Source organism: Rhinolophus ferrumequinum, chromosome 22 (assembly GCF_004115265.2).
Source record: "Rhinolophus ferrumequinum isolate MPI-CBG mRhiFer1 chromosome 22, mRhiFer1_v1.p, whole genome shotgun sequence".
In the NCBI taxonomy this organism is placed as follows: domain Eukaryota; kingdom Metazoa; phylum Chordata; class Mammalia; order Chiroptera; family Rhinolophidae; genus Rhinolophus; species Rhinolophus ferrumequinum.
Window position 1 is genome coordinate 41,736,757 of NC_046305.1, and position 23,783 is coordinate 41,760,539.

At 42.8% G+C, this 23,783-nt stretch overlaps 2 protein-coding genes across 2 annotated transcripts in view; one reads left to right on the top strand and one right to left on the bottom strand.

The window, feature by feature from the left end:
* The window catches only part of GNAI3 (G protein subunit alpha i3), a 33,796-nt gene extending 31,999 nt beyond the window's left edge, over window positions 1-1,797 (top strand). Inside the window, exon 9 of the mRNA XM_033092732.1 lies at window positions 63-1,797. The gene's annotated coding sequence lies outside the window, so the exon portion shown is untranslated. The remainder of the gene's footprint in view (window positions 1-62) is intronic.
* GNAT2 (G protein subunit alpha transducin 2) lies at window positions 731-23,091 on the bottom strand. Its single transcript, XM_033092733.1, has 8 exons — window positions 17,952-23,091; window positions 16,001-16,043; window positions 15,572-15,713; window positions 14,718-14,875; window positions 12,653-12,781; window positions 12,269-12,398; window positions 10,476-10,629; window positions 731-9,969 (listed from the first exon to the last, which is right to left on the bottom strand). The coding sequence occupies exons 1-8, from the start codon at window positions 18,067-18,069 to the stop codon at window positions 9,779-9,781; spliced, it is 1,065 nt and encodes a 354-aa protein (XP_032948624.1). The 5' UTR covers window positions 18,070-23,091; the 3' UTR covers window positions 731-9,778.
* Between the last annotated feature and the right edge of the window lie 692 nt (window positions 23,092-23,783).

Consider the following 23,783-nt stretch of genomic DNA (forward strand, 5'->3'; position numbering starts at 1 on the left):
GCTATAGTGATGTCTCTTGACTGTATAAATTTCCTCTAATGTAGAATGTTCTTCTTTTCTAGTTATTACAGTGTGGAGTGTTGAGACCAGACTTCTCAAGCTGTCTCATTGGGCAGCTGCAAGCATGAACGGGACCAGGGAATGGCAGCAGCATGCAGAATCTTAGCACTCTTTAGCACAATATTCTGTATTAGGGAACTCTTAATTGACACGAGATGCTAAAGTCAGACATTGGAATTGGAACATTTGTAAAGTATGATTCGCTCATCAAGACATCACTTGGATTTTGTAATCGCAAATGTTTAGGGCAGATGTGAAATTGAGGTGCTGCATTCCAGAACTTCAATATGTAGCTTAACTCTTATTTTTTTCCTTCTTAACAGACCACCAGTAGTTCATTTTTTTTAAGTTTTTTTCCCATCAAGAATAACTTTACTAAATTTTATTTCTTTGTTTGCAAAAGAATCTTGATTAAAATACAGTCTTAACTATGCACATGGTATGATCAGATCATCTTGAAAATATCCCTCTTAGTAGGAACTCTTTGTTTTTAACTCTTGGTATGGTCAGAATGTTATATTTCCATAATTACTTAATTCTTCATAGTTATTGGGGCTATAAATATGGCTTTTTTGGATGAAATTTATGTTACTATCCTGTCAAAAGTACCGTTATGGTTTCTAAATGGTAATTACTTTGGAGATCTCTGTAATAAGATTCTAGCTGTTTGTTTTTTTTTAAGCTTAGGGTTGAAAGTTAACCTGGTTTATGCTGATTACTAGATAAATGCTTCTGTAGTATGATAAAGTCAGCTTCTTGAATACAGACACACCCAGGGCATCTGCCACTTAGAAATGCAAATTGTTAAATTTCAAACAGAACCAGTGACTTTGCTGCTACATATCTACTAAATTGACCGCTTTGATTCTTGCTTGCTTGTCTCGGTCATACGGAGTTTTGTAAAAGATGCCCCTTGTTTTTTTTTATCTTCCATGGTCTTTTCTGTTGGAAGCATCTAAAGTGTATTAACAGCGCATGCTTTTACTTTGTAAATGTGGTGCCAAATCGCTGTTTGCCATTGTTTTTATTGTAGCACTGTTAATTGTAGTAATCCTTAGTACCTTCTTTTGCCGAAACTGTTGCTTTTTGGGACCTTTTCTACTTTTGTCGTGTGTACAGATTTTAATCTGTTATAGTTGGCAGCAGTATTAAAATGGTGAGTAAAGAGTCCAGGTTTGTTCCTGTTTGTAACTAGTCCTTTCTGGAAATATTTTCTTCTGTTTCTTTTTGTCCCTGCTCAGTGTGCTTTGGCCTTTGTCTGAGAGTGGTGTTAAGTAGAAGGGTTCCCTGAAGGTCTAGTCTTTTGATGTAATAGTATTGTTGAATCTTGGCCAGACTGAGGGTCTTACGTCCTATCTGTGTAAGTGACATTCAATCTTAATCCATTTTCCAGATTTACATTTTGGTTGTGTGGAGAGGTATGTTCACCTCAGCCTGCAGGTCCTTTTGTACAGTGTACAGCAAATGTCACGAAATACTGAACGTACCTTTGGGGAAAGGCAAATGAAGAGAATGCATTTTGAGCATTCCACATCAGTAGTTTGAGCAGTGCCTTTTGGGGTCCAATCTTTTAGGATTGGATTCTATGTCGTCTTTAGATGTGACCTTTCACTAGTTTAAAACAAAAAAAAAAGTTTAGTGGTCACCAAAGCTGGTTCAGAAAGCAAGCCACAGTAGTTCAGTGCCTTTGTTGGTAGTTTTTTTTTTTTTTTTCTTATCCTTTTTGGAAAAGTTTAACTATGCAGATGGTAAACTGTATTATCTAACAAATTTTTTTTTTAGGGTTGGGAAAACTGGATATAAAAGAAAGGAAATTATCATCTTCAACTGGTGATTGACTTATGCCCACAATGTAAATAGGGTTGATAGTTCTTGTTCATTTTGAATATATCTTTTCTTTATTGTATTCTGTAATGTGGGATCATCTGGAAATGAGAACTGGTCCAGTGTTTTAACTGTAGTCTTTCTGTAGTCTGGGCTAATGGGATGGTGGTGTTGATAATCCAAAATAACAGATTATCAAAAAAAGTGAATTTTTCTTTGAAATGCATTTTATATTTTCATTTAAATACATCTGTCTGATCTGTTCATTTTTTAGCTTTTCTGTTAATGAGAAATAGTTCTCCACTTTTCTGCCTGTACACCATTTCCACTTTTTCTGTATTTACGTGAAGATTACCTCCTGCCCCACCATCCCAAATATTAGTAATAACTTACTTAAATGCACATTCCTTGAGGACACAGGGACACAATTTAAGTCTGTGATTTTTCAAGCACGCCTCAAGTCAAAATCACCTGGCTCCATCTCAGAGATTGATTTTTGGCCAGTGGGCTGGCAGTTTATAATTTTAAAAAGGTTATTCTGATCATCAGCCTCTCAAATCACTATCATATTTTGAAATAAAAGATTTTTTTCCTTATAGCAGAGCCAGATTGTGGGGGTGAAACACCATATCTACTAGCCTGAAGAAAAAGGAATGATATTTGTAAACAAGGAAACTCAAAAGTTGCCATGTGTCTTGTCTGTGGAGAATACTGGAGATTTGTGATGGATCTTGTTTCACAATTCAGGTGGCCAGGCTTTGGACCATCTAAGAAATCAGCACATGTAAGAAAATTAAATTTTAATAAATAAAAAATAGACCCTGGCAGGAAGAACTGCAATAATAGCTTTATTTTGTTGACAGTCATATCTTCTCCAGCTGATTAAAACCTTGGGCTGTAGAATTGCCATCCGTTAGGCTTTATGTAAAGAGGAAGTATTTTGCTCCCTAATGGTCAGTCTTCCCTAATCTTATAAAATTCAGCCTTGCAACAGATTACACTTCTTGCCAGTAAAATTCCAAAAACTTTTAGTTATTCGTAAGTGGATTTTGAGATGACATTTTCATCTTGGACAGTTTGATTTCTAAATCTGGTTCAGTGTATCATTTTATTACTTTCACTGATGGATTATTTTTCACAAGGTGCTGCATTATAAGAATGGACCAAATTTTAAAAAGCTGTTCTCTTGTTTATTTTTTATTATCTTATATTTTCTATTTGTGTTTTATTATATGCACATTTTGGAGTATTTAAAAATAACTGCTGGTTCATTTGCCCACCGTATATTCTTCTATCCTGGCCACTGTTCTTCGATTTGTAGCTCTGACTTTCTTTGCATATTTCTTGCCTGACCTGACTAGTTACTTCAAATATTTAGCATAGTTTATACATTTAGTTTTATATATTTAGCATATATTTAGCGCAGCATAGTTCTTGGAGTTGGCTGTTGCAGAGCTCCTTGTACTGGCAGTTACATATAAGGTAAAGTTAGTCTCATTCCGGTTAAACCCTGCCTTTGATTTTTTTTTTCGCTTCCAGATGTTAAAAACAAAACCAGTCTTTTACTCATTTATAAAAAACATTATAAAAATAACACTAATTCCCTTCACTCTTATGACTTGTGAAATCTTCCATATGTGATACTGACTTGAAGAGCACAGTTATCTCAAGCTCCCAGTGCTGCCAGGTAATTTTTGTGTCTGCTTCAGGCTTCATAGTACAGAGAGAGAGCTGCCTTTGGACCAGCCACGGCTCCACACATAGCTTCATGGCCATCCAAGGAGAAGAGCAAACCAGGCTGCTTTGAGACTTGAAATTGAGAGTTGATCTTGTTATTAACTTGCAGGAAGTAAAAGATTAAGTGAGGCACTGGAGAACTAACTGACTTCCAGGATGGTTGACATCTTTGCTTCTGTACCTTTGTTTAGGTTTAAACAACCCTCCCACCTCCCCGTTGTCTCATAACCTTTTATGAGTTACTTTTGCTGGGGAGACTATACTTCAGAACAAGTCAGGGCAGGACAGTTGATTTCTGATATTGTGTCGAGCCTAGATGTGGCCTGACTCAAGTCTTCTCAGGAATAAGAGATAATAAGGAATGTTATATAGGAGTAGATACCTGAGGTGGAAGATTGAGATACATAGATTCCTTGGCTAAACTACTACATGTCTAGATGTCTGAGGCAGGTCCTGGGAGTGTGTATTTTTAAATAAATTCTTCAGGTGGTTCTGATGCACTAAACAGGGCCGATATTTGAGGAAAACTGAATAGGATCTAATATTAAAGATCAACACGAATAGTAGACATAACTTCAAAATCACTAGTAACAAACTAAGTTGTTTTTTATTTGCCAATAAGAAGCACCTTTTGTACATGACTTAAAGTGCCTTTCTCCAAAAAAAATAGTATGGGGACTGTTTGGTCAAAGAACATTCCTACATTTAGATACAGAGTATTTAGTTTTTATATAAAATTAAAACAAGAAACTTGGGGTTTCCAAACATTAATTTATTTCACTGCATTTATTGTTGCAGTGAAAATTGAAAGGTACACCAAAGTAAAGATAAAATCCTGTGACAGAGGTAACTGTATATGTAATAACATGACAGTTCATTCAGTTGGTGGGTAAAGAGCAAAGCTAGATAGTCCAAACCATGGGATGAAAGTCTTTTTGAGAGGGCCTTGGAGGGGTTGGTAAAGGGAATGATTGAAAAGTCAAACATTAAAGGCTTTTGTGCCTAGTTTTCTTTGCCTGAAATTGGGAATCAACAAGGTAGCAGAAATAATCAAATATTAAGTAAATACATTGCTGGGCTACACAGTCTCAGTGTATCAGCATTCAAAGCTTTAAGATCTTTGATAGTTGAAATATTCTGTATAACCTGGGGGTTACTGGTTAGCTCAGTTGGTTAGAGCATGGTCTTAATAACACCAAGGTTGCCGGTTTGATTCCCCCGCATGGGCCACTGTGAGCTGCACTCTCCTTAATTAAAAAAAATAAAATAAAAAATCTGAATAACCTGATTTATCTATCCTCTATTTATCCTATCCTAACCTTTATTTATCCTATCCTCTACTATCCTCCCGCCTGTGCCCATATTCCTTTGGATTATCCAAACATTTTGACTGAGGCTTATTGATATGTACGGGAGAATCCCAGTAGACATAACAAATTGCAAGAAATTACCTGTTCTTTCTAACTATTCATTCATATGCTCATGTAGGATAAAGGCTGAGACCTCTCAGAATCTTATGAAGTTGGAGAGTTGTTCGGCTTACTGGGTTCTGGTCTTTTTCCTGTTTCCAACTAGCTATGAAATCTTTCAATCCTAAACCCGTCATGTATTAATTAAGTAAAGATGGACTTAATTACTCATTCTAGCTATAATGTTCTATGGTTCTCATCCAATAGGAATGACATTTAAAAATGTTTTGTAAATATTTATGATACTCAAGATCAGACTGCACTACAAAAAAAGCAATCTCCTAAATCAATACCAACAAATGTATTCATTGTAGCTGGTTGTCTTTTCTCAGCATCACTTCCCATATTCATTTTGAAGACCTGAAATGAAGTTCAGCTATAAATTGCTCTAAAATTTGTGAAGCAGGATGAAAGGGTCTTTGTTTTGCATTTAAATCTAGTTCTTTGTTTTCTATTTAGACTAGTGCTTTCCTTTTCATGGCCAAAGGGCAGAAATTTCCCTTTTGCAATTTGCAGTCTGTCTGTCTGGCTTCACAGAAATGTCTTCACACTTTGACCTAGCAGGACCACCAGAGGCTCTGGCACACTTGTGGTCCCCAGCCCAACACTGAAGTCCTGCTGGAATCTGTGCTCCAGGGGCTGTGCCGGGTAGAGAGGGCCGGGGGAGGTAAGAGCGCTTCACCCTTCACCACCTTCTCCACCCAGCATGGCCGGCACACTTTGGTCTACGGCACATCTCCGAGTATAGAGTGGGTTTTGAATGCTTGGGGATGGGTTACCCTGATTTGGACTTTTTGGGGTACGTGTAAATGAATTTTTTTATCAGAGTAGGAACTGTTACAAGTCAGTGTCTTTTACATTGTTTTAAGACTGAATTTTTGTGCTGCTTTCATCGATCCTTTTATCCACAGAAACATAAAAACACATTTCCAATTATATTTTCCATTTTTTTTATTGTGGTAAAATATACAAAGCATAAAATTTACCATTGTAATCATTTTAAAGTATATAGTGGTATTAACTACATTCATACAGTGGTACAATCATCACCACCATCCATCTCCAGAACTGTTTTCATCTTCCCAAATTGAAACTCTACCCATTCAACACTAACTCTTCCAGCCTCTCGTAACCATCATCACTCTACTTTCTGTCTTTATAAAGTTGACTACTTTAGGTACCTCATATAAGTGGAATCACACAGTATATGTCCTTTTGTGTCAATCATTATATTTTTGTGGGGGGGAAAAAAGTAAATCTCATCAGATTTACATATGAAGTGAAACCTAATTTACATTTGTTTTACCATCATCAGTGTCTAATCCTGCTGTGCAAGGGAAGTGCACCAAGGTATGTGAACAGGAAATTATATCTTAAAGCTGTTTCTTATTTTTGTTATTTTATGCTAATTTCACATGCCATTTTTGAGACTGATTGGTATTTAGTTTGGAGATGATCTTGTTAAATATTATGGTTTAGAGATGGCATGATTAAAAAAATAACCAAGAATTTGATTGGGAATGGGGGAAGCTTAAGAGAATGAGAAAATTGGCTTTGACTTTACATACCGTGTATGGTGGACTGTTGGTAGCATGGTGCGTATACAAAGACCAATGGCTTTTGATTCAGAAGACCTGTTTTGGAGTTCTTGTTCTACGACTCTCTAGCAGTGTGATCTTGATAAAGATACTCCACCAACTTGGGCCTCAGTTTCTTATCTATAAATCGCTAGTGATTGGCCTGGAATGTTTTTAAATTACTTCTAGCTTTAGCATTCTAAGAATTAAGATTGCAGTTCATGAAAATAGGGTTGAATATTTGTTTCTGACCTACCTTAATACAAAAAAGAATTTCTAATGACTTTTATAAAAGTACACAAAATTGAACAGTATAGTTAGTGTAAATTTAAAATAAAGCAAAAGAAGATAAAAACAGCAGAGTAAGTACATTGCTTAGTTTTGGTTTTAAGCTTTCTAACTTGCCATTTTATGCAAAGAGAACTTTTCATGCACACTAATCAAAAAGTCTATGAGAGAAAAATAAGCCAATTGCGTAGAAGAACCAGTGCACTTTGTCTCAAGCTCTAACAGTGTAAGGTTTGGGAACCATCCCTGGGCCTGCCAAACACACTGGGGTGAGGAGTAATGACTCTTTTGGAAGCCTGTGCAGAGCATTTGAGGTGACAGCTCTTCCTTTACTTATAGGACAGCCCGATGTTGGCCAAGAGTTTCAGAAAATGATTTTGACTGTTCTTAGGTACAGGTGAATAGATGACAGGGTCCCAACGTTTTATCCCATGTAGACTCGCCAGAAGAGTTTTGGCTTAAAAACGTTATAAGATGAATAACCAGATCCTAACCTCAGTAAAGCAGCTATAGAACACGGTTGCTTTAGGCACTGCTTCTTCCCCATCCATCCTTCAAACTAAAGTTTTTATAAAGTGTTCAAACAAGGTGGCATGTGTAAGTTTATAAACCAGTTAAAAGTTGGGATGTCTACCAGAGAAAAAGAGAAAGTATACCCCTGTTGTATTCTGCTAGAGATTGTTCTATCAGAAGACCTACCCCACTGGCTCTGTTTTCATGCTAGTACTATAGGGTGGATTCTCTATGAACATCGATAACCAAGGAGCCCGCGTTAGGCCTTTATAGTTTGGCCCACAACCAGTTCCTGCCTAGAGTCAAAGATCAAGGAAAAGTTAATAAACAATTAGGACATTAAGATAACAAAATATGGTCGTGGGCTTCAGGGAGTGCCTAATTAATTGAGGAACTGAACAACTGGTGCTGAGTACTCTGATGGAGGTATATAGGAACAGCATAGGAACCCACTTGGTCCAACAGAGAACAAACTGAGGATGTTAGAAAAAAGGCCTCGTGAAGGGTAGAAACGTTTTGTTTAACACAATATCTCCACCTAGTTCGGTAAATTAAAAAAAAACAAAAACAAGAATTAGTGGAACGTATGGTATGCCAGGCAACTCTGAAAATAAACATAATTGGAAAATTAGAAATAATCTGGTATGATTTGGGGGAAGTGGGGCTACCCCATTTGAAGATGGAATAAACCGGATAAATTATGTTTGGGGCCTGTATAGACAAGGCCATGGTATAGTGAGGATTTTTAACCTGCTGCTTCAGATCAGCAAAGATAGAACTGTGTTCAGTATGTTGGCTTTCTTTGTAATTCTATGAATTTTATATGTTTTTAAATATTCTGAGACGAGGCCCATAGATTTCACCAGACTGCCAGAGGGATTCATGATAACCAAAAAATAGACTCAGAACCTGTGTCTGTTGAATGAAAGCACACAGGTTAGTGATAGTTGGAGCGCTCTGTTTAGAATCATCTCTGAATAGCTCTTGGATGGAAGAACTATTGCCTGGGGTTTTTTCTTTGGCTTAAGTTTTTTAATCGGCAGTGGGCAAAGTAGTTTCCCTCATTTTTCTGATAATTCTCCCAACTTGGTTTCTTTTCAAGGAATCAGAAAGACTATTAAATGAAGCCAATTTTAACAGCTGCAAATTTATTCTTAAGTGTATTTCAAGCTCATATGGCTTTCTAGTATCAATATTGCCAGTAGCAGCCTAAGTGTGAATGTGTGTTTCTGGCAAGGGGCATATTTTCATTTTAATTGACTGTTATATACGAAATCTTGACGCCAAGAGCCTTCCCTAGTAGTTGTAAATGCTAAATCTATACTTGACTTCACCACCTCCTGTCAAGATAAACACAAGCTTCATTTCCCCTCAAAGGCGTTCAAAGGAATAATTTTCTTGTTGGTCTGTTAGAAGAGATGTTTACAGCCAGGCGTCACATGGACCAAACTGCAAAGATTTTATTGCCCAAAGCAAGATCAGATACCTTATTTGTTCTCCTAAAACATGAAGCAGTTGAAGTGAGAATTGTAGGATTGCTCACTTACTCTAAATTCTGTGATAGAGAAGGGGCAGCAATAAAATCAGTACGGTACGTGGGGGGTTGATGTCCTCCAACTTTATCAGAAAGTGTCTGTACAACTGAGGAACAGGTACTTACAGAAATAAAGGAAACTCAGGCTTTTGGGCAGGTTGGGGGCAGAGGGATAGTCTGTTCTTAATAAAGATGATTTTTTTTAGATGTGGGCCTTAGAAACTAAGAAACATCTATTTGGTGATACACATCTCTGAGCTAAGGCACATAGAGGTCTGTTAGAAAAACGAGTGGTAGGTTACTGAGGTTTTGTTTTTTGGGGGGTTTGTTTATTTTGCTGTTTTGCTTGGAATAGTTCATCTAAAAACCTGGTGTTGGATTTCATAAACGGCAGCTTTTAGATAGGCTTTCTGTGACCTTTACGTGTCTTCCCTTCAGTTTTGTTTGTGATCATCAGAATAACCTTGTAAAGTAGTAGAGAAATTATCTTCATTTTATAGATGGGGGACTCAAGACTCCAAGAAATGAAGTATTTACAGTGTGTAGTAAGTTGCGGAACCAGTGCTGGAACCCGGGTCTTCTGACTCCTGGCCTTGTGCTCTTTAAACTGCACTTTGAAAAGAAATGCGTGAGACAGTGAGTGCGGTCATGCACACTCCCATCTCCAAGGGAGAATGCATTCTCCATGCCATGGTGTGTCGACCTGTAATTTTCTGCTTAGAATTACCCAGATTCCAAGCCTGTTTATAGACAGTATACTTGAGGAATGATGAGGGTTAGAAGAGCCCGCAGTCCTTGAGGTTTTCTTTGATGATAATGTCTGTAACTGCATCAAATACAAATTTGACATTTTGGGTGTCTGTAGCACAGGTCATGTGACTGTAGATTTCTTTGACGTCTTTTCGCATGTTGAGGTCAAGGAACTGACTCTTGATATAATTCCCTGCATCCTCATAAGAGTTGTTCCCTGGTTTTCCAGAAAAATAGTGAAGAAGTGGGGTAAATTAACCCTTCTTAGTTGCTCACTTACTTTTTAGGTGACTGACTTGATTCTCACAGTGCTGTGTTAGACAGCTCTGTTGCGCTGTGTTTCTCACTTAAGCAAAGAAATTGAGGAGAGAGGTATCTACTCGTAGGTCTCCACCCTTGGTTTCTGGTAGGTACCATTGTAATAATCGGTGGCTCTCCTGCATTTAATGTCTGCTCTATTCCAGAGACATCTGAATTTAAACCTATAACTGAATGCCCAAGTTTCTCAGATTAGACGTCCGAGTATCACTTGGACATCACAAAGCTCATAAGAGGAATGAGTATTAAAGGGGAAAGGGATCATCACCTCTGCAAAACAAGGGAGTTACACTTAGTTCCTTAAAGACAAGTTCCTTTTCGTCTCCTTGGTATCGAAATGGAAATGAGGCAATCACCAGTGTTACTAAGAAAGCATTACCATTGTCTCGAGCCCTTGACACTTACCATCATACTCTGGGAAACAAATGCTGAGATGGACTTTCTTGATTTTTTCCTCAAAGAGGTCCTTCTTGTTGAGAAAGAGAACAATGGAAGTAGCCGCAAAGAACTTGTGGTTACATATGCTGTTGAACAGGTGCAACGACTCATGCATACGATTCTATTAAGAGGAAATACCATCAGAGATATCAGATTGGGCTTATGAAGGTATGTCTACCTCCTGTTCTTGGAGCGACTAGTGCTCCAAATGTAGAAGGAAAGGTAGGGAGTAGCTTATCTCTTTTTAGTGTGGTGGAGTAGTACAGCCAGAGAAATCTGGTTTCCTTCTAATCCTCTCTCTGTCATAGTTGTGTGACTTGGGAAAAATTACCGAGCTTTTCTGAGTCTCAGTTTCCTTATCTCATAGTGTTCTTACGAAAGCTAAGTGAGGTCAGGCATGTCGAGTGGCAGTGATCGTGGAGGCATCTAGGTGTACAGTAAATACTATGCAGATCTTTGGCAGCCAGGGCACAGCTAAGGACTTTGACATTCATGCGTGCTGCTCGTCCAGGGTTGAAACTGCGCCCGAGTTAGCCTGTGTCCATTTGTGTCTCCAGTATGATTTGGATAGGCTTCTGTTACAGAGTCCTGGATCTCAGTTTGGGCAGGAATGTCATAGGGATTCTTTAGCCCACCTGGTGCCTAATGGTGAGGGCTAGAGAATTTCCTAGTACTGCACCATAAGCACTTCGGCCTTATCTCCTTCCTGATTGCCACTTTGAATGAGTAAGAAATGGTGCTATTTATCTGCAGAGTCCAGAGGTTGCCCAATGCCCCAGATCAGCAGGCTTTTAGGGTCTTGAAGTATGCTATTAGCTGACTTGGGCTCAATCTTTTCAACTAATAAAGAAAACAAATCTAATATGGAGCCTTTTCTCATTGCTAATACTCCTGCAAAACCCTTTAAGACCTCTTAGACTTTGGGGTTAAAGATGGAAGAGATCTTGGAAAATGAATGGCTCTGTAAGACATTTAAGAAAATACTTAGCGTGCTCTAATGTGAACTTGAACTGCTAAAGAGAAGGAAAAAACTGGAACAAGGGGTAGGAGGATAGAAGCTTTGTCTTCTATCAGTAAGCTGTGGGCCTCTGTTTATAGAGCAGGTGCTTATGGAAAATTAACATTATCCACACCTTTGACATCCTGTCTCAAACTCGGAAGGTAACTGGCTGGGCTGACGCTTGTCCTGCAGAGCTCCTGTCTTGTAAAACTCTGCCAGGCTCAAGAGAATCACCCTCAGGTAATCCTCCAGCTGCCAATTGAAGTGGCATGTGAGAAACCTGCTTTGCCGTCTCTCCTTAGTCACTCAGTGGGTAGTTAGGCTGCCAAGAGAGGTTACTAGTTCAGCCCCTCTGTCATGTTACATAAAGAAACACATCACACAGTGATTTTTCTGCTCTGTCATTTTCACCTATCCTTCACTTCCATAGGCAGCCTGGGAGGTTACTAAGTGTAACTTCTGTGCTTTCCCGAGTTGATAATCCCATATTCCTTTAATAATCAGTTTCTTTTATGAGCTTTGCTGTCCAAGTGATACTTGGATGTCTAATCTGAGACCAAGCTCCTTCAGTAGTCTGGAGCTCTAAAGTACTAACCTAGGACCTGCAGAAGAAGTTTTTGTAGAATCATTTGTCTGAGGTATGGATTGGTCTACTAGACCGTCAGTGTTGACTGAAATCACCCAACTGAAGTGACGCACAGCCCAGAGGAGGGGTCATGGGGAAAGTGTATCAAGGCTGCTTGGTGCAAAGGCCACTCACCACTTCGTCATCTTCCACGAGCACCATGTCATAGGCACTGAGGGCTGCACAGAAAATGATGCAGGTGACTCCCTCAAAGCAGTGGATCCACTTCTTCCTCTCTGATCTCTGCCCTCCCACATCAAACATCCTGAGGGAAGAAATAGCTGCTTCATAGGTATGCCCAGTTTATGACCCGCACACACTCGGTGTTTACCCCTGGAGAGGTGGCCACTGTGGGGCCAGTCAGCAAGATGCGGAATGGGGGGGAGAGGGGGAGAAGTAGGACACTAATTCAGATTGGGCTTTAGTGAAGGGCAACAATCATGCCCATGCCCTTTTTTGATAGGTGCCCCCAGGGAACCATATGGTATTTGTGGTGCCTTCAGGGGACCATGTACCCACCTGAAATTCAAGTCTTTGATGGAAAACTTGGTCTCAATGATGCCTGTGGTTTTGACTCTGGATCGTAGCACGTCCTGCTCATTAGGGAGGTAGTCAGGGGCTGTAATGCGCTCTAATTGGTTCAGGTAGCTAGAGGAAAGGGATTGGCACTGATGACATTCCATTTTCTCCAGGCCAAGAAAGGTAAAGAGTCTTACCCGAAATCATACAGCTAACGTAGTGGTAGAATCAGGACTGGAATCCATATTGTTAAATCTAGGATTCTTTCCTCCAGCTCCTCATGTGTCCTTCCAAAAGGAAGTGTGGGATGGTCTAAGGGCCAAGCCCAATTGAGGCAGGGATTCCACTCGTGAGTCAGAGAACTTTTCCTGGCATGTCGCCTGGCTGCAAAGTTTTCTAGACACTTGAATGAGATTCGGTGGCTAAAATGGGTGCCAAAAATTCCATCAAGAAGCAGTAGATTAAAGAAACTAGAAAGGCATTAAGATGTGAATCACTGCAATGCATGGGCCTTGTTTATATCCTGAATCAAGTTGGGAAAACATTTGAGATAATTAGGGAAACTTGAATGAACTCTGATTTGGATATCTGATGACGTTAAGGAATTATTAAGTATTTAGGTGTAATGATTATGCTGTGGTTCCTTTTTTAAGAGTCCTTTGTTTTAGAGGTATATAATGAAATTTTTAGGACAAAATGATAAGATATCTGGGGTTTACTTCAAACTAATCCAGTGGGAGATGCAGAAAAAATAAAGACTGGTCATGAGTTGATAACAATTGAAGCCAGGTGACTCACTGTATTATTCTCCTTCTGTAGAATATATGTTTGACATATATATGTTTGACAGCTATGTATGTTTGACATGTATATGTTTGACAGCTACCATAAAAAAGTTTAAAAAAGAAGGTGGAGGCAAGAGGAAGACAGATGTGAAGTGAGGTGACTGAGAGAAGGAAAATAACTCAAGTGCCTATGGTGTGCCAGGCATTTTCACATTTAAATTCTCATTTAACCTCCTAAGACAGCATCAGATCCCATTTTACAGGTGAAGGAAACATTCAGAAGAGTTAAGTAACTTGTCAAGATTGCAGTATATTGTAAAAACAAACAAACAAAAAACAACATTCAATTTTGTGGACAAATAGACCTGGATTTAAATCCAGCCTCTGCCATTTATCTATATGACTGGGCAAGTTAGTTAGTTAACTTCTCTGGACCTCAGCTTTTCATCGATAAGTGGGACTAATAAAAAGTGCTATCTACCTTGAAGGCTTATTGCTAACATGCACCGAGATGGTATGCCTGATATACCTGGCAGTGCCTGGGCCTCAGTGAGTGAGTGAGAGTGCTCTGGGGACAGTAAAAGGTAATAACCTTATTACAAGATTAGGTGACAGAACAAGGGCTAAGCCCGGGTCTGTTGGAAGCTTATGCCCGTTTGTGATACTTGCTGTTTGAGGTAGGATTGATAAACTGTGTACCTTACATTTTTGGAACCAGCTTTGCAAAGATGGTTCTCGCTACTCTCTGACCAACTTCCTTTGGTTTGCTCTGGCAATTTCTGTGTCCCATGTCCGAGCACCCTGACATAAGATGCTGTGGGTGAAGGAGACTTTCATTTTTGGTTATTGGACTGAGCCTGGGTTACCAGCTAGAAAATTGAGCCCTGAGAGGGCCATCATGAATCAGTGCCTCCTGGGAGAGTGTGGGGCAGAAGTGCAGTCTACTCCTAGTGTTCATGGTTCTGAAAGGAGAGGCTGCAAGTATGAATTAAGAGGGCTGCTAAACAGGGCACCTCTGTTGAATTTTGGGTGTTCAGCTTTGTAGGCTGCACTGAGCTGGTTGTAAAGCAGTACAGAGGAGTGGGAACTAAGGCGGATGTCCCTTCCTACAGGCATTAAATTCAACGCACAGTAAAACACTGCTGCCTAACAAAATGGGTACGCAGGCTGAATTCAGTCCTAGGGCCTGCAGCTTTCAGCACCTGGGATTTTAAGCTGGGTACACGTTCTCCTAGGATGTGGCGTGCGCTTCTTCCCTCCCTGTCCCCAATCAGTCTTACTAAGATGCCGAGTCATTGAGCTGGTACTCTGCAGCTCTGTCGAAGCAGGCTTGCACCCCTCCATCCTGCCACAACTTCCTGATGACCTGCACCAGCTCAGGAGGCATGGTGCCCTCCTCAGTGGAGTCAGCCAGGTTGTTGAGCTGTCGTCCGTCCTCCTGTAAGGTAGAAATTTGGCTGAGAACAACACAGGAGTCAGGGCTTTCCAGGAGGCTTCTGGGAATACTGCTGGAAGGAAAGCATTTTGCATTGCTCCCAAAGCCTGAAGTGGAGACAGTGTCCATTGAAGAGTCTATTGAAAGAAAAATACTGATTAATTTTTGAGTGGGCTTCTGAGATATAGAGGGTGGAAATCTATCCAGTCCTGTGGTGGCTAGCAGATAGCGGTCTGTCCCAGGGGCTTCCTTGGTGGTGTTTCCATCTCCCGTCCTTAATCCAAAAGTCTGTCGCCAACAAAAAATAGGTCCTCTGTTGCAGGGAGACTGGAAGGTTAAAAACCAGATTGACCATGAAATAGACAAGATGGCAGACAGGAACCCACCACCTTTGTTGAATTTAGGGAAAGGCCAATGCTGGAACTAGGTGTTGACCTTATAAAAGTTCCATGGCCAGGGCAAAGAGCCCAAGGGGAGCAATTTAAATGATAAGACAAAAAAGCAAGGGAAGCTGAGCAGATTTTTGCAAACATTCATCATAAAGTTAGGAGTTGCATACTTCTCAGGACTGAAGTAAGATTTGAGCTCAGCAGGTGGGATTTTAGTTACACCAAACCTTTCTGACCTGTTTCCTCATAGCTTGTTGGCCACTGGTCTGTTTCTTCTCGTTAGCCCTTCCGTCCACCCTTAACCACCTACCGCACAGCTTGGCTCAGCATAGTCAATGCCCAGTGTGGACATGGCCCGGATGATAGCCAGGATGGACTGCAGCACGTTCCCGTAGATGATGGACTTGTACTCCAGGCATTCTTCTGGCGAATAGCCATCCTGATGAATGATTCTGCAAGTAGCGCACACCTTGCCCTTAGCTGGACCTGAGTAACCAGACCTAAGGGATTGGGAATCTGGGAGGATTTATAGGGTGATAAGAACCCAATCGCTCTATTCCTACTGCGGTCCCAACGTGGAGAGGGAGGGGCAAAGGGCGTGCGGATGAAGGGCACTGGGTCCTCTATACCCTTTATATCTGGGTTCCTTAAGGCTGAAGAGCCCCTCCTCCTCCTCCATTCCTCCACTGGCTCTGACTTCCCCCTCCCCTCAATCCTTCAGGGCTTTGTTCCTACTCACTTCATCTGTTTGACGATAGTGCTTTTTCCCGACTCCCCAGCACCTGCAAGGAGAAATGCTTATGCTTCAGATTTCCACCCGTTCTCCCCAGCCCTCCAGTGAGATGGCCTGTGCTTGCCTGGGAGCTGTTAGGGGACAGCGTGTAGGGATGATTGCTGCCCTCAATTTCTGCCATTCAACCTGGATTTAGAGCAGAGTTTCCCAGCCTCTGCACTATTGACATTTTGGGCTGGATGACAGTTGTGTGGGGGTCTGTCCTATGCATTGTAGAGTGTTTAGCAGCATTCCTGGTCTCTACCAGGGGCTCTGCTAACCTGCCTACCTCTGAGCCCCGACATCTAGATGTCCCCAGAGGCCACCCAAACCAGCGACCCTGTAGCTCCCACCTGCCCCACTGTGGAGTCAGGACAGGACAGGAATAGCCACTTTGTGTGATTTTAGCATGTTTCATAATTATATAAAAAACCCTCAAGTGGGGTCATGTAACCTCAAAAAAAAAAGTCAGTAGAAGTCTACCCACTAGAAGTCAGTAGCACGCCACTCTTCCAGTGTGACAACTCAAAATGACTCCATGGTAATAGGGGTGGGGCTGGTGTGGTGGGGAGTGCGCAAAATCTCATTGAGAATCACTGATAGAGTCAGGAGAATGCCTTGAACACATTTCTCCGACCATTTTTACTCAGGAGAATGATTTTAGGGCAGATTTGGGGAGAGCTGGATCACCTCACTAAAATACTGTTTGTTTTGTGTTTGTTTTTTTGATCACCATGCTGTTCCCCTTATTGACAAAAAGGCCCTGATAATCCTCATTCACACTCTGCTCTTCCTCCACCGAAAACCCACATACCCCTTCAGCCCTCTCCCCCCAGTCTGTACCACCCCTGATGCCTTAACCCCTTCCTGCTTAGCCTTTGCGTGTTTCCTGTAAGCCTCTTAGTCCTGAATGGAGAAGAAAGCTGCTTAGTCTTAAAAGATCTCTCAGTGGCCTTGCTATGTCTTCCCCCTTCTGTAGCCTCCTGGGCAATTTGAAGTCTGGGTCCAGCTTACAGAGATAACGCAATGCAGTGTGTGTGTCCTTAGGGTCATGCCACAGATCAGCTGTGGGTGGGGCGGAGGGGAGGAGGTGCCTCAGCAGGAGGCTCCAGTTCCCAGGCAGCTCCTGGGCTTGGAAAGCCAGCCCAGCCCGCCAGTCATTCTGCTGCAGCAGCTGCCTCCCTCTGTACTACCATTGGGTGGTGGTTTTTCTCCCCTAAGCCGTGTGTTCCAAATTCTGTTGTCTTGGTTTTATTTACAGCCATGATCAATTTCTCTGACCAACCACTGAGGTGCTTTTCTGTTTTCCGCCCTGACCTGTGATCTGCTTAGGAGCTCATCCAGTGGATGAGCTCCCATCTGGCACAGGCTTTAGAGGCAGCTACTGAATAGAAAGCCAGAAAAGCACTGCTGTAGCCAAAGACTCCGTTCCTTTCCTCTCAGGGCTTACCTACTTCTAAAATTTTTACTGAGAGCAAGGAGAAGGAACCAGTATCCTGGCCAGTTGGGTCTCTCCCTAAGACTACCTGACACTGATGGTATGGTAGGACTTCCGAATGCACTGCCCTCTTCTGAGTCCTTGACTCAGGTCTCTGACTGCAGATTGGATCAGTGTCTGCAAGCCCAGGGTTCCTGATATTTGCCAAGCCATGAGGTGTTAGGTTTGGTTAGATTTGGAGACAGGAGGGTCAGTCCTGGGCCTTGCACTGATCCTGATTTAAGGGTGAGCCTTGTGCATCTCCCTGGGGTGGCCGTGCTCTGCCCTGGAGCTCCTGATCCCCTACCCTGAGACTGGACGGGGAGAGAAAAGTGAGCTGCCCTCCCACCTCCCGTGGGGTGGGCTAAAACCCACCTCCATCCAGGATAAGCAGGAAGGAGCAGGGCCTGCTCCTTCTCTGGCTCAACTTCCGTGGCTCACCCAGCAGCAGCAGCTTCACGGTCTTCGCTTCCTTGTCAGCATCCTCCTGCAACCTCTTTTCTAGCTCCTTGGACCTCTTGGCCAGTTCTTTGTCCTCAGCACTGATTCCACTCCCCATCTTTCCGCTGTCTCCTCCTGGGCTGCTTTCTCCGGCCCTTAAGCTTCTCTTCTAGGGTTTCCTGTCAATGAGATGGAAGATAAGGAAAAAGTAAATTGGGATCCAGTATCAGGTTCTCAGGCCTCCTAAAAAGCTGGCCTGTTGGGACTGGGTGAGGGAGCAGGCTGCAGGTTCTTGTCCCTGCCTGTCTTGGCCGAGACTCCTACCCCAGCTGGAGACCTACTTAGTCTGGGGATTGAGGCTTTTATATCTAGCAGTGTGATGGGCCAAGCCAATTAAGAGCTCAGTATGACAAAGGGCAGAGACTCAAGTGTTTCTGTGACCAGGAAAATGATCTGCTGGATTCTGACACAGGAAGATAGGATGTGGGTACTGGAGCTCTGGAATCAGATAATGGCTGTCCCATCATTTTGAAAGGCTGATCCCCTAAAAGTCCTTTCCTCCGAGTCCCTTGCATCTCAGAGCTAGAGATTAGAGGCACCAAACATAGGAAGCTCCACTCAGTCCAGATTCTAGGGTCTTGGTTCCAAAGGCTGCAAGGCATGAATGCACACTCCTCCCCATAGCAGGCCAGCCGGTCCTGGCAAGGAATTTTTGTTTGGGCCGGTGCCCTTCCTCAAAAAGATTAGACGTTTCTTCCAGCTCCTCCAGTGACTGCTGCACCCGGAAGCTATTAGCATAGTTCCTTTATGCTGGCTCATCTCTTTGTGCATACTTCTGTTGTTAGCACTTACCACATTGTCCTTTGTCTGTTTTACAAATGGGTTTCCCCTAGACTGAGTTCCCTCCCCCTGGAGATCAGGGGCCAAATTTGACTCATCTTCGAATCCTTCAGACCTTGTGGTTTACTACTGGACATAAACTCAATAAAAGTTGGTGAAGGAAGGAAGGAAGGAAGGAAAAAGGGTATATGGTAAAGTGAATGGTGCTCCTTCCCCTCTATCCACTAAAGCCACCCGAGGCCCAATTTCACTTGCTGAGTGAACTCTGCTGATTTTTAGTGGGGGGGTTTGTGCTGCCTCAGAATTGCTGGAATGCAGTCTAGCAATCACCTCCCAGACATGTATCAAAGACTCTCCATTGGTCATATATCTCTGTGCCAATTCTTTCAGTTTACTTAAATGTGTTGCTGGGGGAGTCTCCTCAGAAGGAGATACTTTAGAATTTTGCTACCCAAACGTGGTGCAAGGCCCAGCACGGGTCACCTGGGAGCTTGATAGAAATGCAGAATCTCAGGCCTTAACCCAGACTTTTCTCATTCAGAACCTGCTTTTTTAACAGGATCATAAGCGACTTCAAGTACATTAAAGGTTGGGAAGCACTGTCTAGGGAGTACTAGGGAACTGAGTTCAGGTTCTGAACTGAGTACTCAGTTCACAACTGAGTTCAGGTTTTTCCTCAAACTTGCCTAATCATAATAAGAATCACCTGGGATGCTTGTCTTTCATCAAAACTTAGATGCCAGATCTGATTTCAAAGATGTTCAAATATACAGATTATTAAAAGGGTGTATCTTAGAATCAATAAGTTCCAGTAATAGTGCCAATTCCAGAGCCTGAGAAACTTTTAAATTAATATAGGTGATTATCGTCATCTGCCAAGTTTGAAAAACCCTGATCCAGAACAGCGGTTCTCAACCTGTGCTGTACATGGGAATTGACTTACAGAGCTTTTTAAAAAATCCTGAGTTAATTGGTCTGGAGTGCCATCCACGCATGAAGATTTTTTAGTGTCCTCAAGTGATTCTAACGTGCAGCCAAGGTAGGGAACCACTGAACGCAGAGGCTGTAACTTTCCTTTTAGAGTTGGGATAGTGCACCGGTGGCCAGTTGGACTAAGAAAGGGGGAGGTAGAACTTAGTTCTCCACCTACCAGGAACCCTGAGCTGCCACCCACCATCGTCCTCCTTTCAGCTGCATATCTGGGGATCTGTATGCCAAGCACTGGGCCTGGAGCCCAGCTTCTCAGGGCTGATGGAGAAATAGGCAGCCACCAAGGTGCCTTCCGTGGTGATCATGTTTTCCCAATCAAAAATTGGCAGGTGCTTGTGGGCTTAAGGGAAAACGAGAGCTTGTCTTTGAAATTGTGAGTGTCTTGGAATCTTGGCTATAAGGTTTCAGTAATGATACCTGCCCTAGCCTTCCTGCAATATTGGTAACTTACACCTAGGCCAGAGATGTGCTGAAGCCTGCACTGTTCACAGCAAGGGACCGCCAGGAACCATGCTAGTCAATTTATGTGGCTCATACCAGTTAATTCTCACACGGACTTCAGGGTAAGTGTTTGGTCCCCAATTTACAGACTGGATAACTGAGGCTTGAGGGTTAAGTAACTCGTTCAAGGTCTTAGAGCTTAGTACACAGACACACCAGCTCATCTTTCTTTCTACTACCTCCACATAAGCAGCCAGTGAAAGAACAACTAGGGCAAAAAAGACAGGCAAATGCATGAGCTTAGTAACAGCAGCACTTGAGCTTTGTTAAAGGAACAACTGACTTGTTTCACATGTGGGGGAAAATGTTTGAGCTTGTTCCTTTTTCAACTACCACCTCTGCAAACTTCTGTGCTGCTTCTGCTTGTTTCCTAGCTTGCTGGCTCCTGTTCCCAAAACTAGGCTGAGTAAGAGAACTCCTGGCCCTCACCTGGCCTCTGATTGCACAGACCCACTGCTACGCATGCACCATCCTGATGCCAGTGACCTCTTGCTTCCTCCATCTCCCCCGCACCCCCGTCTCTATCTCCTGTGCCTTTCCGCTGGCATTTCTACTTTATTATCACATTTGAGTTCAGTGTCCTGGTGGAATAGACTAAGCCTATAGGTGCCATTCCCATTTTAGAGGTGAGTGAACTGAAGCACAGAAAGATGATCCACATATTAATAAACAAATTAGCATCAGAATCTGCTAGAGCTCAGGTGTCCTAGTTCACAGCCCTTATAACCAAATCATTTTGAGTGAAAAAAAGAATCACTATTTTTCAACAAATTTGGTCCTGTTTCCTGAGTTAAGGGGAGATCTCAGGATCTGTCTTACACCCAGTGGTGGGGACTTGTGGGTAAAGCTGGAGTGGGGAGGACATGAAGAATGGGGAGCTGCCTTCCACACTTTCCAGTCCAAAGCAAGAGGTGGGGTAAATTCACAGAGAAACCATTTAATTAAAGGAACACTGTGCTAGTGTTGGAGAATTCAGAGCTGTTTAAAACCTAGCCTCCACCCCGGGGCAGAAAGAATGAGTCACTCATCTAACAGTCAAATTGATAACTTCTATAGTGGAAGAAAGGAGGGAACAATTGTAAAATGAACAGGCTTTCAACAAAGAAGCAGAACACAATAGAAATGGAAGATACGCATTTTGATGAGAGGAAACAGCATGAGAAAAGGCAGGGTGGCAGGAGGTGCAAAGTGTGCTCAGAGAAGACTGGGAAGTTTGCTGTGACAACTGGAGTGAAAGTGAAGGAACACTGCGTGGAGAGGAGGGCTGGGAGATGGAGGCAGGAAAGGGAAATTGGGGCTAGCCAGTGAAGGGCCTTGAACGACAAAGGATTTGGAAGACTTAAGTACGGATGGATACAGCTGCATGGTGCTGTAAACATTGCTGGGTGACTAGGGTTGGGGAGGAGGGCTGGCTGCTGGGAGAAGCTGAGAAATGAGCTGAACAGCTTAGTTCTGGAAGGATCTGGGCATAGGGTATGGTTTGTGAAATTTTCCTGGCCAAGAATCTTTTTAAGACTGCAGGTGTTTTCTCCCAAGTCTAATATTTGCGGAGAGTGGTCTGGCGCAGGTAGGAGGCTGACATCGTAAGTGAGCTGCAGGCCAGGGCTAAGAGAAGCAGTTCTTGCAAGAAGTAAGGAGTGCATTGTCGTCAGTGGGGACCTGCGATTCAGGGAGGGCCGTTTAAGGAACCATCTGATGAATAGACTAGGAGGGGAAGAAGCTGTGTTTAGGTCCCAGAGGCTCAAAGACATCATTAAGGCCCCAACGTGAGGTTGTAGGGAATGACTCACTCCTTCATTTCCCAAACTCTCTTCTACACAGACAATGGAACCCCACTGAGCTGTTGCTGGTGTTATGTAGGTGGGGAGATTGCTGCTGGGTGTAATCAGGGCAGATTTCCCAGCAGGGACAGTATACCAAATGGCCTGGAAATGTAGGCGAGTTACACGGTGAAGGGTGTGATGCACGTGGGACTAGGGAGAAGCATGAAGGGACGAATGAACCGGTTTGCCTGGGCAGGGTGGAGGGCAGGGATTGCCATCTGTGGGCTGGTTAGGTAGGTAAATAGGTAGGTCTGGATTAAGGGGGAGTCCTGAAGAAACCTGGCGCGATGCAAGATACCACTGCTTAAAACCGTCAAAATTTGCATTTTTATTAGAACATAGTTGACATTCTACTTGGTTACCTGGTGCTTGATTTTTAATTTTGAGATTTATTTTATTACTCATTGTTGGGAGCCCAACAGCCTCAACATTCCTCAGGGCCCCAAGATCAGTTTAGTCTGGGGTTATGACCCAGGAGGGTCTACTGGGGATGGGGTGGAGGCTATTACCGATTTTTACAGACTTTCGTTGTTTTCCAGTCCCTTGATTATAAAAGTAATGGATGTTCATTGCAGACAATTTTTAAATGCAAATAAGTATACAGAGGAAAATAAATAATAACCCACGATTCTGCCTCTCACAGGTATTCATTTGTAAACTTCTTGGTGTGTTTATTTTCTATGCATATATGTCACATAATTAGGGCCATATTGTATGTACAGATTTTTACATCCATTTATTTTTCACCTAGCGTTACATTGTAAACATTTCCTCCTCAGTAAGAAATTCTCCAAGGACAGCTGTATTTCACTGTATGTATACAACATAATTTAAACGTTTCCCTGTTGGGCCTTTAAAGTTGCCAACCTTTCTGTGTGATAAACATTGTAGTGGTGAAACTTTGGGCATGTTTCTCTGGCAGCTCTTTTTAGAAGAATAATTTCCTGGAAGTGGAATTACTGGGTCAAATAATATGAAATTTTAAAAGATTCTTGATCATATATTACTAAATGGCTTTCAGAAAGATTGTGCCAATGTTTATGCCCCAGTGGTATATGTGTGTGTTCCAGCTCACTAACTACACCCTCATCTGCATTAGGACTTCCCCCCCCTTTCTTCCACCTTCCCCTCCCCACTCAGGTTCAAGCCGTTGTTTCTCAGTCTAGTTGTGTAGGACACAGCTCCCTGGCCCATGCTCGTGTTGAGCCTTGCGCTCCCCCCGGCTGAGTCCGCTGGTCGCTGGTCGACGGTTGCTGGTCGTCAATCAGTTGCTCACAGCATCATGGCAGCTCTCGCTGGTTGCCGGCCACTCATGATGGCTGCCAGCCACTCACGATGGCTACCAGCTGCTGACGGCAGCACACAGCAGCCCACGGCAGCTCACGATGGTTGTTGGCCACTCATGCTGGCCGTGGCCGCTCATGGCGGCAAACAGTAGCCCATGGCAGCGCACAGCAACCCACGGGCTTATGCCAACCTCCAGCTGCTCCCGGCAGCCCAGCTCCAGGGAGAGCTGTTGTTCACAATCTTAGCTGTAGAGGGCGCAGCTCACTGGCCCTGGTGGGAATCCACTCAGCTACCTCGGCGTTAGGAGCACAGTGCTCCAAACACCCCAGCCACCGGGCTGCCCAGAACTTTTCCCCCCCTTAATCTTTGCTAATTTGATGGGTAAACATGG